Source organism: Mus caroli, unplaced genomic scaffold, assembly GCF_978045245.1.
Source record: "Mus caroli unplaced genomic scaffold, Mus_caroli_1 scaffold_9, whole genome shotgun sequence".
In the NCBI taxonomy this organism is placed as follows: Eukaryota; Metazoa; Chordata; class Mammalia; order Rodentia; family Muridae; genus Mus; species Mus caroli.
In genome coordinates this window covers 117,197,217-117,210,447 of record NW_028227264.1, presented here as the reverse complement: position 1 = coordinate 117,210,447, position 13,231 = coordinate 117,197,217, and the positions used below count along the sequence as shown (strand labels likewise).

The window sequence follows — 13,231 nt, the reverse complement described above, 5'->3', positions numbered from 1 at the left end:
AGGGGGGCTCTTGCTTTGTAAAAGTCAACCTATGAGAGATGCTAAGGCACAGGAGAACTCATCATGTTGAAGGAACATGTGGGATGCAGGTTTTAGGGAGGCTGGGATGAGAGGTAAAGCCAGAAGGTGGAATTCATTTAGATTCTCAAACTCTCTGCAATTTCAGCTCAAGGAGGGAATTTTACCCATGACCAATGGTGAGGAAGTCAAAAGGGCACAAGTGCCACAGAAACTGCTCCTAATCAGGGACGCCAGGCAAGTCTCTCAACTCAGGGCTGTGCCATCTTTGATATTTTTAAAACCTTCATCAGAGCCAAACTCCATCTGGAAACTTCAGGCTGTCTCCTATGTTTCTGACCTTGAGTCTTTCAAAGCTGGAAATTTCACATTGCTGCCATGTTCCATCCAGTAAAGACAAGATTACCTGCCAAAAACAATCTGGAAGGCGAATAGCATATTTTAGTCAGTTTTCCTGTCATGTTGTCTGCCAAAGAAAGAGGAGATCAACAAGCTGGCAAGGTCCTATTCTTTCCCGGGAGAAGTCTCTCTCTCTCTCTCTCTCTCTCTCTCTCTCTCTCTCTCTCTCTCTCTCTGATTATGATTAGTGTATATATCAGAGGTTCTCAACCTACAGTTGGGGGGTAGAATGACCCTTTCACAGAGATCGCCAGGGGCCATTACAAAACACAGATATTTACAACACAATTCATAACAGTAGCAAAATTATAGTTATGAAGTAACAATAAAAATAATTTTACGGTTGGGGAATCACCACAACATGGGGTACTGTATCAAAGGGTTGCAGCATTAGGTTGAGAAACACTGGTAAGTATGCACTAATTTTTTTCTATGAGGGATACAATATTTAAACAACCTCTGGAAGCACACGTATTTAGGAGGCCAGCTGTGCTGCTTGTAGGTGCATTGGATTCTGGGTGACTTCAGATCGTCTCGTGACATCTGGGTCAGGGATGTAGCATAGGGAGCACCCCCACATCCCAGCATCTGACATGTGCTGTACAAGGCAACCACAGCCTGTTTTGAGGCTAGACAGCTCATAAGATGATGCAGCTCCTTGCACCAACCTTGATCTTGGGATGATCTACCTACTTGGGTCTATGCATTGCTTGGAAGAAATGGACAAACCCATATAAGAACCAAGGTGACCCAACAGAGAGGGACAGGGATGTTTGTCACCTTCCACTATAGAGATACTAGTAAAATACTTTCAGTGCATTAAACTGACCTCAGTTCAAGGCCACTATGCAGAGGACATTGCAACTTCAGGGAGAAGCTTCCTACTGGAGAGGACAGTTTGATGTCATAGAGCCCAGGAAGGAGGTGTTACAATGTTCTTTGTCACCTGAAAGCCAGAGAAACATGATCCAAGGAGAGATTGGTGTCTGGGTCTGTCTCACACCTAATGCATCTAAGGGTCAATAGGCTTACTCGAAAGAAGAGCCTAAGAACTATTCTCTTAGATTCTGCCTTCAGTAGCCTCACAGAGATATCTCTCTAGATACTGCAGATCTATATTATAGATCCCATAACCCCATGACCCCAGGATGAGTGAGAGTCCAGTGTGGCCCACTGGTAAGTACTGCCCATGTCCTCAAGCCACAAGTGAGAGACCCCAGTGATGGGAATGACCCAACAAATACCTAGGAGTCAAAGGCTGAAGAAAGGCAGCATCTTTCAGGTAACCAATCAATAGAATTGTTTCCTGAGCACTTCCCCTGATCCCATCCCAGATGTATCAGAGCTTGAGTTGTTTAATGGGCACACTTGAGTTTGCTTATGGTGGAGGAGGGCTTTAACTTGATTATACATAGATTTAACGTGTTAACTTGATTAACATGGAGGGCTTTGGGTTTTGTTTTTGTTTTTTTAAGATTTATTTATTATATATAAAGTGTTCTGCCTCCCAGCCAGAAGCGGACACTGGATCCCATGACAGAGGGTTGTGAGCCACCATGTGGTTGCTGGGAATTGAACTCAGGACCTCTGGAAGAACAGACAGTGCTCTTAACCTCTGAGCCATCCCTCCAGCCCAGCTTCGTCTTCTTCAAGCACACAAATCTGCTAAAATCAAATTACCAGACAATCCCTGATGGTAGCGAAGGAAGACTCCTGTCGTCTAAAAATGAACATAGATAAAGGTGCGGAGTCTTGTCTCAGACTTTATACCATGCTAATGAAAAATCCAACCCACAGAGCAAGTTTGCAGATGTAGTAAGAAGTGACTCATCAGGGTGGGAAAGTGCCCCCTCCTTTTGGAGGCAGAGCTTTGCTGTATGTCCTGGATGATCTTGACCTCACAGCAACACGGCTGCCTTAGAGCTGAGATCATAGGCATGTGCCAACAAGCCTGGCCAAGCCCACCCCTTTTGACCCAAGAGTCACAAATGTAACTATTTGCAATTAAAATCTGTGATCCTTTGCCTCACTCAAGTTGCAAGGAGGAGACATAGTTAGATATCTGTAAATACTGTAGTACACACAACATTAAGGAAGGCCAGAGAACTACTCCAAAGCACCGTGGAACTTAGAATTCTAGGGCCTGACTGGAGCCCTAGACCTTAGACATCCCAGCATTCCTGTCTTGGGACATCTTACACTGTTACCATATGATATGGAATGCAACATTGAATACAGTTTCACTCCGAGCCATTTTCTGGTCCACTGACCTAATAACTCCCCATTACTTAAAAGCCCATTCCTAACGCAACCACTGTAATAAGAGGGGAATTGAGGGAGCTGGGAAAATGGCTCAGTCAATAAATAAAGTGCTTGGCACACAAACACGAGGCCTGGGTTAGGATCCCCAGTAGCCTTGTAGAAAAACTCAGCCATGGTGATAGATACACTCTTGTAATTCCAGCACCAAGGAATTAGAGACAGGGTGTTCCCTGGGGCTTGCTGCCCAGCCAGTCTTCCTAAATTCATGAGCTCTAGATTCAGTAAGAAACCCTATATTTAAATATGAGGAAGTTAGGGTTGATGTTTGGCTTCCATATTCACGCACACACGTGTATGTGGGTTTTCGTGCGTGCGTGTGCGTGTATACACATATATACCATACACAGAGTAGGCAATGCTATGATGTAAACATAGCACATATGAAAAAAAGCTGCTTGCCCTCATTTGTTGAGTCAGTCTGTGGACACAGTACATTTCATGGACAATATGATAGAGTTTTCCATCTAATACCACCCTCACCAGATTTCCACAAACCAGTAATTCTTTTGGCCTCTCTCTCTCTCTCTCTCTGCTTATTCTTCTGCGTGTCTTAGCATTTTTCTGTGCCAACATTTCTCAATAGAGATAAAGCATCAACTATCTATGTATAAGTTAATTCTACCTCTAGAATATGTTTCTTTGAGATTTGTTGACTATCCACTTCTTAGGAGAATTGTAACAGCAGCTGCCTCCAATTTTCCTGACTACACAGTTCCCAGAATCTTGCTACATTGTATTCAAATCCTGAAATTGCCTCTATTTAAATGTATTGCCTGGAATTTTTTCTACTCTATAACATTCTATGAATTTTCATCTTTGCCTTGCAATGTAAAGTTTTTAAAAGCACTGTGCATGGTGTGCATACCTTTAATCTCCTCACTGACCAGGCAGAGGCAGGGAGATCTCTGGGAGTTTGGAGGCCAGCCTGGTCTACATAGAAACTTCTAGGCCAGCCAGGACAATACAATGAGACCCCAGTCTCAGAAAAATAAAAGAGAAAGGAAAGCTACTCTTTGCTCTAGTTCTCATTAGACGTTATATGAATTTTATTTTATATTTGCATTTTAGCTGTTTCCCATTTACTCTGCCATCTCAAGATTCAGAACAGCTTCTGTTTTTCTTATTAGAAATAATTCCAGTACTAGAAGACACCAACTCCTAACCTTATAATTTAGTAGCACTCCAAGTTAGTCATCTCTGCTTTTCTACAGTAAAGAAATTAGATATTCCATTAAGTTTTAAAAAAGAAAAGAAAACCCCTTTTTGGAGAGGCTCGCTCACATCTGTCAGAAATCTATTACATCGTAGAATTAAGTGACTCCAGCCATATATTCCGTTCTCCAGGAACTTTCAGTGGTGACTCAATATCCAAAGCATCCAGTAAAATCATCCCACGGTAGACATCAAGACCCAAAAGTCTGGCCCCAAATCGCTTTTCCAGGTTTGTTTCCCAGATGAACCTACATCACCACTCTAGCCTCGCTGCCCAGTCTGGGCCTTTCTTGCTTTCCTGTCCCTAGTCAATCAGGAGTGCCCTGGTGCCCTGCTGCATTCTGGGAGATGCAACTCACCTGCTGATGTCTCCTAAGCCCCTCCCACCGAAACGCCCTTTTCTGTTATCATTTCCTTTCACCCTGTCCATTCCCACCCCTCTTCCTCTGTTATGCTTAGGTTATGGCACCTCATCCCTTTCTTGCCTGTAAACCAGCGGTTCTCCATGATTGAGACCTACAGTTGGAGGTTGAGCAGCCTTTCACAGAGGATCGCCTAAGACCATTGGAAACCACAGATACATTGTGATGCAGAAAAGTAGATACATAATTTACAAGTAGGAAGTAGCAACAGAAATACTTTTATGGTTGGGGTCACCACAGCATGAGGTCTGTCTTAAAGGGTCACGGAATTAGGAAGGCTGAGAACCATTGCTATAAATGCAAGGCAGATGTGTCCTTCTATAGTGCAGGTGTCCCCAACATGTTTGCTGAGCTGTACTGTCAGAGGACACCCAACTACTGAGTGAAAGTACCGGAAGCGAATACCTGATTTCTAAATATCTGATCTGGCATATTGGCTCAGCAGAATTAACCCGAGTGCAGGACCACAAAAATGCAGGGCACTATGGTCTGCATCATAACAAAATCTGCTTAGAACTGGATCTCTTGGCCCTTTCTCTTCTTGTCACTTCCCAATTCAAAATGCTTGCATCTCTTAATAGCCAGCATCCTCTTAGATCTGCAGTTGGGCTCAACACACTCCAGTCTCAGCACAATCTTCTTTGTAGTTTTAGCCTTTTTGCGGAAAATAGGCTTAGTCTGCCCACCACAGCCACTCTGTTTCCTGTCATAATGCTGCTTTCCCTGGGCATACAAAGAATCCTTGCCCTTCTTGTACTGTGTCATCTTGTGGGGTTGGTACTTCCCACATTTCTTGCAGAATGTCCGGCGGGTTTTAGGCATGTTCATCATGTTCGCAGGAGCGCTAGCAGCTTGGAAAGAGAGAGGCTAGAGCAACAACGGAAGTTTATCCGTAAAATATTTTAATGTTCCTGATCAACTTCCTTCTTGTTGCAAGTAATCCCTCCAGATGTCAGCCAAAAGTAGCCCTGGTTGATCACTCATATTAGAAACAAGACTGCCAATGCTCTCACAGGTCTCTGCCATGTCCTTGCATGACTGTAGGGGTTGACCTCACGGGGGCAGCAAGGGAGGGAAGAAAAGACAGACAACACAGACACAGAGACAAGCTGGAATCAGATGGACTGGGCAGAAGAGAGATAGGTGGAGTTTCCGTTTCTGGGCTTGGGGTCTGAGGCAGGAGAACACGCGGGAAGAGAGGAGAAGACGCTGTGGCATCAGAGATCATGAGAACTGGCCATGAGAGCTGGCCTGACTGAGTGACCAGTGACCCAAGCAGGACATGGCAAGTCGTGTCCCAGAGTAGACATAACAGCACAGAGGGTAGACATCGGCCCAGCCCTGGTGCTTTAAAGGCTTATTATACATATAAAAGTGCTGTGTCTTCTTTTTGGTTTTTGTTTTTTGTTTGTTTTTGTTTTTGTTTTTAGCTGCCCAACTCTTCAGATAGAAAAGGTGTGTGGAAATTCCTGCCATTGTGGGGAGCTCTTGTTCCTGCTTTCATGAGTGATGTTTGACTTGATCTACTTTCTTAAGTGGAAAAAAAAAAAAGAAGATTGTTACTGCAGCAAAGACAGGGTTTAGAAAGCAAAATGTGGGCTGTCAAGGTGGCTCTGTGGGTGGAAGTCTTTGCTGTGCAGGTCTAATGGTGGAAGTCTTTGCTGTGTAGGTCTGATGGAGGAAGTCTTTGCTGTGCAGGTCTGATGGAGGAAGTCTTTGCTGTGCAGGTCTGATGGTGGAAGTCTTTGCTGTGCAGGTCTGATGGAGGAAGTCTTTGCTGTGCAGGTCTGATGGAGGAAGTCTTTGCTGTGCAGGTCTGATGGAGGAAGTCTTTGCTGTGCAGGTCTGATGGAGGAAGTCTTTGCTGTGCAGGTCTGATGGTTCCAGGTCTGATGGAATGGGCTCAGTTCCTAGAACCCATGCTGGAAGGAAGCAACTGGGTCCTAAAAGTCGCCCTCTGACCTCCACATGGGACACACTCCTGTTCACATTGTATACGCCCCCCCTCACACATGCAGCACACAAATAATAAATTAAATATTTAAAAAAAAAGAGGTAAAATGGGCTCTGCCCCATCACCGTCTTGCATCCTTCCGGCTCCGTCATGGAAGGAGGACTGCACCTCATCTTCCTGAAGGTTGAGAACAAAAAGATGCACATGGACTTTCCCCGGAGCCCTCTGCATTTTTAAGGTGTCGGGTGGAGTTTGAGTTCGTAAGCCGCGTTCCTTACTGAATATAGAAGTCACTTCTACCTTCCTCCCCTGGAAAACTTGTTACCTTCCATTAAGTGTTTCTTACAGAAGGCATCTGTGGTGGTTCTTTAAGCTACAAAAAATTGCCCAAGCTTGTGTGACATCAGCCCTGTCAAGTGTCCATAATGCTGGGCCCTGAGGGAAGTGAAGGCTATGTGGTCAAACTCCGTGGCCTACCCTGGTCCTGCTCAATTGAGGATGTACAAAACTTCCTCTCTGACTGCACAATTCATGATGGGGTCACAGGTGTTCATTTCATTTATACTAGAGAAGGCAGGCAGAGTGGTGAGGCTTTTGTTGAACTTGAGTCAGAAGATGATGTAAAATTGGCCCTGAGAAAAGACAGGGAAAGCATGGGACACCGGTATATTGAGGTGTTCAAGTCACACAGAGGTGTTCAAGCACAGTGGTCCAAACAGTGCCCCAACAGTGCCAATGATGGCTTTGTGAGGCTTTGGGGACTCCCATTTGGATGCACAAAGGAAGAAATTGTTCAGTTCTTCTCAGGGTTGGAAATTGTGCCAAACGAGATCACACTACCTGTGGACCTGGAAGGCAAGATTACAGGAGAGGCCTTCGTTCAGTTTGCCTCACAAGAGTTAGCTGAGAAAGCTTTAGGGAAGCACAAGGAGAGAATAGGGCACAGGTATATTGAACTGTTTAAGAGCAGTCAGGAGGAAGTTAGATCATACTCAGATCCACCTCTGAAGTTTATGTCTGTGCAAAAGCCTGGGCCTTATGACAGGCCTGGCACAGCCCGGAGGTACATTGGCGTTGTGAAACAGGCAGGTCTGGATAGGATGAGGTCTGGTGCCTACGGTGCAGGCTATGGGGGTATGAAGACTACAGTGGCCTCAGTGATGGCTATGGCTTCACCATTGACCTGTTTGGGAGAGACCTCAGCTATTGTCTCTCAGGAATGTATGACCACAGTTTTGGAGACAGTGAGTTCACAGTGCAGAGCACCACGGGCCACTGCATCCACATGAGAGGGCTGCCCTACAAAGCAACGGAGAACGACATTTACAACTTCTTCTCTCCACTCAACCCTGTGAGAGTTCATATTGAGATTGGTCCTGATGGAAGAGTGACGTTAGAAGCTGATGTTGAGTTGGCTACTCATGAAGAAGCAGTGGCAGCTATGTCCAAGGACAGGGCCAACATGCAGCACAGATACATAGAACTCTTCCTGAATTCAACAACAGGGGCTAGCAATGGGGCTTATAGCAGCCAGGTGATGTGTGGGAAGCCACATGTGCCGTTGCAGGGTGGCGCAGGCTACTGCTGGCCACCACGCATAAGTTTGGGCAAACAACCAATGTGTACTTATGCAGTAAAGTTTTTTCGCCAAAACACTGCCTGGCCTGGGCATGATAATGAGGCTCTGCAAAGTACTAAGAGAATAACCAATCAGATGTGAGACATGCAAATGAGGTATGATAGTGAGGTACTGAGAGAGAATAACCAATCAGATGAGGAACATGCAAATGAGGTAGAATGCACAACCAATCCGGGTGTGAGACACGCCTCTCCTAGGCCTATATAAGCAGCACCAGTTCTGGGCTTGGGGTCTCTTCGCCTCTGCAATCAAGCTCTCCCAATAAACATGTGCAGAAGGATCCTGTTGCAGAGTCGTTCTTTGCCGCAGACCCTCTGGGTCCCTGTGTCTACGTGGAACAGGTCTCTTGACACAGGTGGGCAAAGCGTGGATGAATGACAAACAGATACACACAGGAGAGGTCGTGTGGAATCTGAGTGTAATTTTCGAATCGAGCATCAGACTTTTTATGCAGAGGACAATAAGGAAGTTGGGTGACATATTCGCAAGGTACAATTGAGGTAACTGGAATCTTACATAAAACAGAGGAATGCAAACACGAAAGGTCTAACGGGAACCACCTGGGATAGAATTCATTGATAACAGCTGGGATCAACAAGGGCTCCACCTAAGATTCACTAATCTTAGAAGCCAGGTTCAAGGGCTTTGCGCCCTTGCCATAGTTCCTATTTTAGTCTATTGTATAGTCCACCTTCCCCTTAGGCCATAGTAAATACGTGTGTATGGGTGTAACTCTGCTATAGTTCTAAGTATCTATTCTGGTTTCTCCTTTGGTCTGAAACTTCCTTCTTCCTTAGTGATGGTAAATTCCTGTGTAAGGGAATGATTTAGCTTTTACAATCTTACTGAATTCCAAGCCCTTGATCTTGGTCAAGGACGTTCTAGGACTGTTGGAACACTGGCAGAAGGCTTTAGCCATGTCAGAATTCAATTTTAAAAGGCACTTATAATAGGATGATACTGAAAGAGAATACGTGGATCCATACACTAGACTAACGCGGGAATGGAGAATTAAGAGAACGCCAGACTCCAGGAGGAGAGCTTCCTTGAAACTCTTTTTGTCTCATGAGCAGCTTTTAGGCATCCCTGCCTGACAGGCTGACTCGACCAGAGTGCCGTGGCAGTTCTTGCTGGCAAGTCGGATGCACGCAAGAGTGATGCAGGGCATGGGTGTGTCAGCTGCCCAGGCAACTTGCAGTGGCCTTGAGAGCCAGTCAGTGAGTGGCTGTTACGGGGCCGGCTACAGCGGTCAGAACAGCATGGGTGGATATGATTAGTATTGTAGATAACATTTGAGTTATTTCAATCAGAAAATTTCACAGGCAGCCAATAAGCAGTCAAGAGCAGTTTATAACTCTAGAGGAAACTGGGGGACCCACTTTGCACCATGAGTTTGTGAAATCTGGATTAAAAAACCACCTCTTCAGTGTTTCTCATGCAAACTTTTCTTCTAGCATGTAATATGGAGTAAACTAAAACTATTTTCTTCCGCTTTTCTCAATTAACATTTTTGGTAGTATACTTAAGAGTGATGTTATCTGAGTTAAGTAGTTTAAGTATGTTGAGTGGATCTTTAAGCACACCACAGTGAACACACTGGGGATATGTACTTTTCTGGAGAACTCAAAGGTGCTAGATCCCTGATGCAAAAGAGCAGCATTTCTCATGTTCATTCTAGTTTATATTTTCATTTAAAATCTTTAGGTTAAGTTTAAGCTTTTTAAAAGTTAGTTTTGAGAATTGAGACACAATACTAATACTGTAGGAATTGGTGAGGCCTTGACTTAAAGCTTTCTTTGTACTGTGATTTCCTTTTGGCTGTATTTTGCTAAGTGAAACTTGTTAAATTTTTTTGTTAACTAAAATTTTTTTCTTAAAATAAAGACTTTTTCACAATGGAAAAAAAAAAAGAGATAAAATGTCTGTGGAAAACATTGGAAGTAAATGTCACTTCCTGTTTGCAAGAATGCCCTCACATCCTGGGCCACTCATATTTCCTAATTGCAGAAGTGTTTTCTGCGAAAGAAACGGAGAAGGGTTGGGTCTCCATCAAAGACAGGGCTCTCTTCTCAAGTACTCCCTGTTGAGTGATCACGTGATACCAAACACTCGTGCAACTGCTGCTGGGAGCACCTGCTGTTGGAGCTCATAACGTCTCTGCCCCTGTGGGAAAGAGTGCTTTGCCCTTGGTTGCACTCCCAGAACCCAGCACGGTGTCTGGCACAAGCAGGTACATCCACCCATCCTGACTATACACGAGAGCCAAAGATGGAGGCTGGGCCCCTGGAATCTGAACCATGTAGGGCTTGTCTTCTTGAGATAAATGTAGGTCAGAGGATGCTGGAGTTCAGTAGGTTTCCTTGCAGAGCATAACAATCCTGTGAGTGCCACATGCTGTTTCTTTGTGCTGGCTGGGTTTGTGTCAACTTGACACAAGCTAGAGCCACCTGAAAGGAGAGACCCTCAATTGAGAAAATGCTTCCACACTATCCAGCTTGTGGTGGTTGGAATATGCTTGGCCCAGGGAATGGCACTATTAGGAGGTGTGGCCTTGTTGGAGGAAGCGTGTCACTAGGGGGTTAGGCTTTGAGATCCTCCTCCTAGCCACATGGAAGCCAGTGTTCACTTGTTTGCCTTGGGGACAAGATGTAGAACTCCCAGCTCCCCCAGTGCCATGCCTGCCTGGATGCTGCCATACTTCCTGCTATGATGATAATGGACTGAACTTCAAAACCAGTAAGCTAGCTCCAATTAAATGTTGTCCTTCATAAGAGTTGCCTTGGTCATGGTGTCTCTTCACAGCCATAGAAACCCTAACTAAGACACAGCTGTAAGGCATTTTATTAAAGAGATTTTATTAAAGAGGCCCAGCCCCTTGTGGGTGCTGCCATCCCTGGGCTGGTGGTCCTGAGTTCTATAAGAAAGCAGGCTGAGCAAGCCATGAAGAGCAAGCCACTGAGCAGCACCAATCCACGGCCTCTGCATCAGCTCCTACCTCCAGGTTACAGCCCCGTGTGAGTCCCTGTCCTGACTTCCTTCAGTGATTGAACAGTGATGTGGAAATGTAAGCTAAATAAACCTTGTCCTCCCAACGTGCTTTTGGACATGATGTCTCATCACAGCAATAGAAACCCTAACCAGAGAATAGCTGTTTCCAGGCTAAGTGTGAGCGAGAAGCTTCGCAAAAATCCCAGGAGACACAATTGTCATTAGACTTAAGGAGTCTTTGGGGAACGCTCAGGGCTCAGCCTTTTGAGAGTCCTGGATTATAAAAGAAACCAATAGAAAGAGGTCTAAATTCACTGTTCTGAAACCTGTAAGGCTGAGCCGTGGCTAGGTCAACCGTCCTATTTTATTGGAAGTAGGTCTTCAGTGCAGAACAACGGGGCACCAGACTGGAAGAGGGGTCTGGAAGACTGTCACTGCCTACTGTTCCTCTTTGTACTCTCCCTTCTGTGCAAAGCAATGCCGTCAAATGCCATGGAGAGAAGCCTTCCCTCCACCCGTGGCCCATGTCTCTGACTGAGCCACCTGGCTCAACCCATTGATAGAGTTCTTTCTCCAGCAGTGCGGGGGGGGGGGGGGGGAGCCACAGAATCCACACAAGAACCAACAAAACAGCTTGCCATCAGGATCTAGCACTTGGAAAACAAAGCCCTAAGCAAAAGAAGAAACTGGGGCCTTCTGTTTCCACTTAATTTGCATGCTACAGCTGGAGGGGGCGGGGGGCTTGTGAAAACCCACTAGTTTCAATGCTCTCCTCTGCTCTATCTCATACCTTAACAGTTTCATTGATCTCTGGTTGCCAAAGCCTAATGAGAAGCAGTGAGTTCCTCGCCCCGCCCCCCCGCCCCCCCCCCCCCAGTGTCCCAGATGTTAGGAGAACAGAATGCTGGCCAAAGGGGAGATTACGCAAGGCGTTCATTTTAACTTATTGCTAAAGAACTGACACACTGCTTAGCAGGTTGTTGTAAGTGAGCATGATGCTCAACTTTACCTGCTGGGTGCCCTGAATGGTAGTACCACACGACCTCCACGACTCTGCAGGTCTTAGATTTGCTGTCCATGTCAGGACGTGGCTTCGTGCCTTCTTTGGTGTGCTTGACGTTGACCCAACCACAAAGTCCAGAGTCAGAGTTTGGAAAAAAGAAAAACTTCCTTCAGATTTACTTTTTCGGTTTGTTTGTTTTTTTTTTTCTCCCCATTTGTCTCACTTGGCTCAAAAACAATTTAAAAAAAATGCCGTGAGCCAATGTTCAAAGTATACTGCCACCACTATGTCCCTAGAAAGTGGCCTGGACTCTCAGTTTCAAAAAGGGAAAGAGTCCAAGTCCAAGTTTCTGTTGTTTCCCTGGAGCAGCTCTGGTCTTAGCTAATTGCCTTTTTTTTGGGGGGGGGGTGCAGAGAGACTACCTTCTGCTTTAAAAAAAAAAAAGCCATTTAGTTGGCACGTGTTGGGTGTGAGTGTTTTAAAACAGCCATAAATCTGTAAATTGACAAAGTTATAAATGAGGTTGCCAGCTTCCCCAATTCATCAACCTTTCCTCCCATATATGCTTCTTGAGCACCTATTATCTCCCAATAACCACGTGCCAACTTAAGCTAAATTTAACTTTACTTCAAGGTAAATGTAAATTTACTGTCGCCTTCCAGACAGCACCTATTGCCCTATTGCGGAAACATGAACAGCACTAGATCCCAAGGTAATCCTCTTTAAATGTTTTTATTCTGATAGATTAGAAGCTGACTGGCTCTATGAGAGAAGCAACAGGCTTTTGATAAATAATTAGGCAAGCTTTTCTTCTCAGATACCTTGCCCTTAAACTTCTTTCTCCTTGGTAGTCATGGGAGTACACAAAAGATGACGTAAGCAGGAAGCAGGAAGATCCGATAACACCGAATGCCCCTCTGTGTGTGTCAGGCACCTAGAGGGGGTTTCCCCAGGATGAGGATTTCTGATGGGAAAATAAATAGTAAACGAGGCGTCTGTGGAACAAAAGCGTCCTGGAGGAAGGAGGCAACCCCAGGGTCATGAATGTGGCTACTAAGTTTCTTCTATGGTCATTATAGTATGTGTTGTTTCTTTGTTTCTTTTTCTTTTTTCTTTTCAGTGCTGGGGATTGAACCCAGTCCTCTCACTGATGCTCTGTCTCTGAACTGCATCTCCCACATAGATTTTGTTTTGAATTCACTTTACATCCTGATCACATCACCCCCAGTCCCACCCTTACAAATTCTTCGCCCCCCCCATTAACTTCTCCCCTT

The 13,231-nt window shown here is 45.2% G+C and overlaps 1 protein-coding gene and 1 pseudogene across 1 annotated transcript; one reads left to right on the top strand and one right to left on the bottom strand.

The window, feature by feature from the left end:
• Positions 1-4,883: 4,883 nt before the first annotated feature.
• Positions 4,884-5,204, bottom strand: LOC110304076 (large ribosomal subunit protein eL42-like). Its single transcript, XM_021175333.1, has one exon. The coding sequence runs from the start codon at positions 5,202-5,204 to the stop codon at positions 4,884-4,886; it is 321 nt and encodes a 106-aa protein (XP_021030992.1).
• Positions 5,205-6,472: 1,268 nt separating this feature from the next.
• LOC110303500 (heterogeneous nuclear ribonucleoprotein F-like) lies at positions 6,473-9,245 on the top strand (annotated as a pseudogene).
• Positions 9,246-13,231: the final 3,986 nt, after the last annotated feature.

Coding starts and splice junctions, on each gene's coding strand:
- LOC110304076 (XM_021175333.1), bottom strand. CDS start 5,204: ATGATGAACATGCCTAAAACCCGCCGGACATTCTGCAAGAAATGTGGG.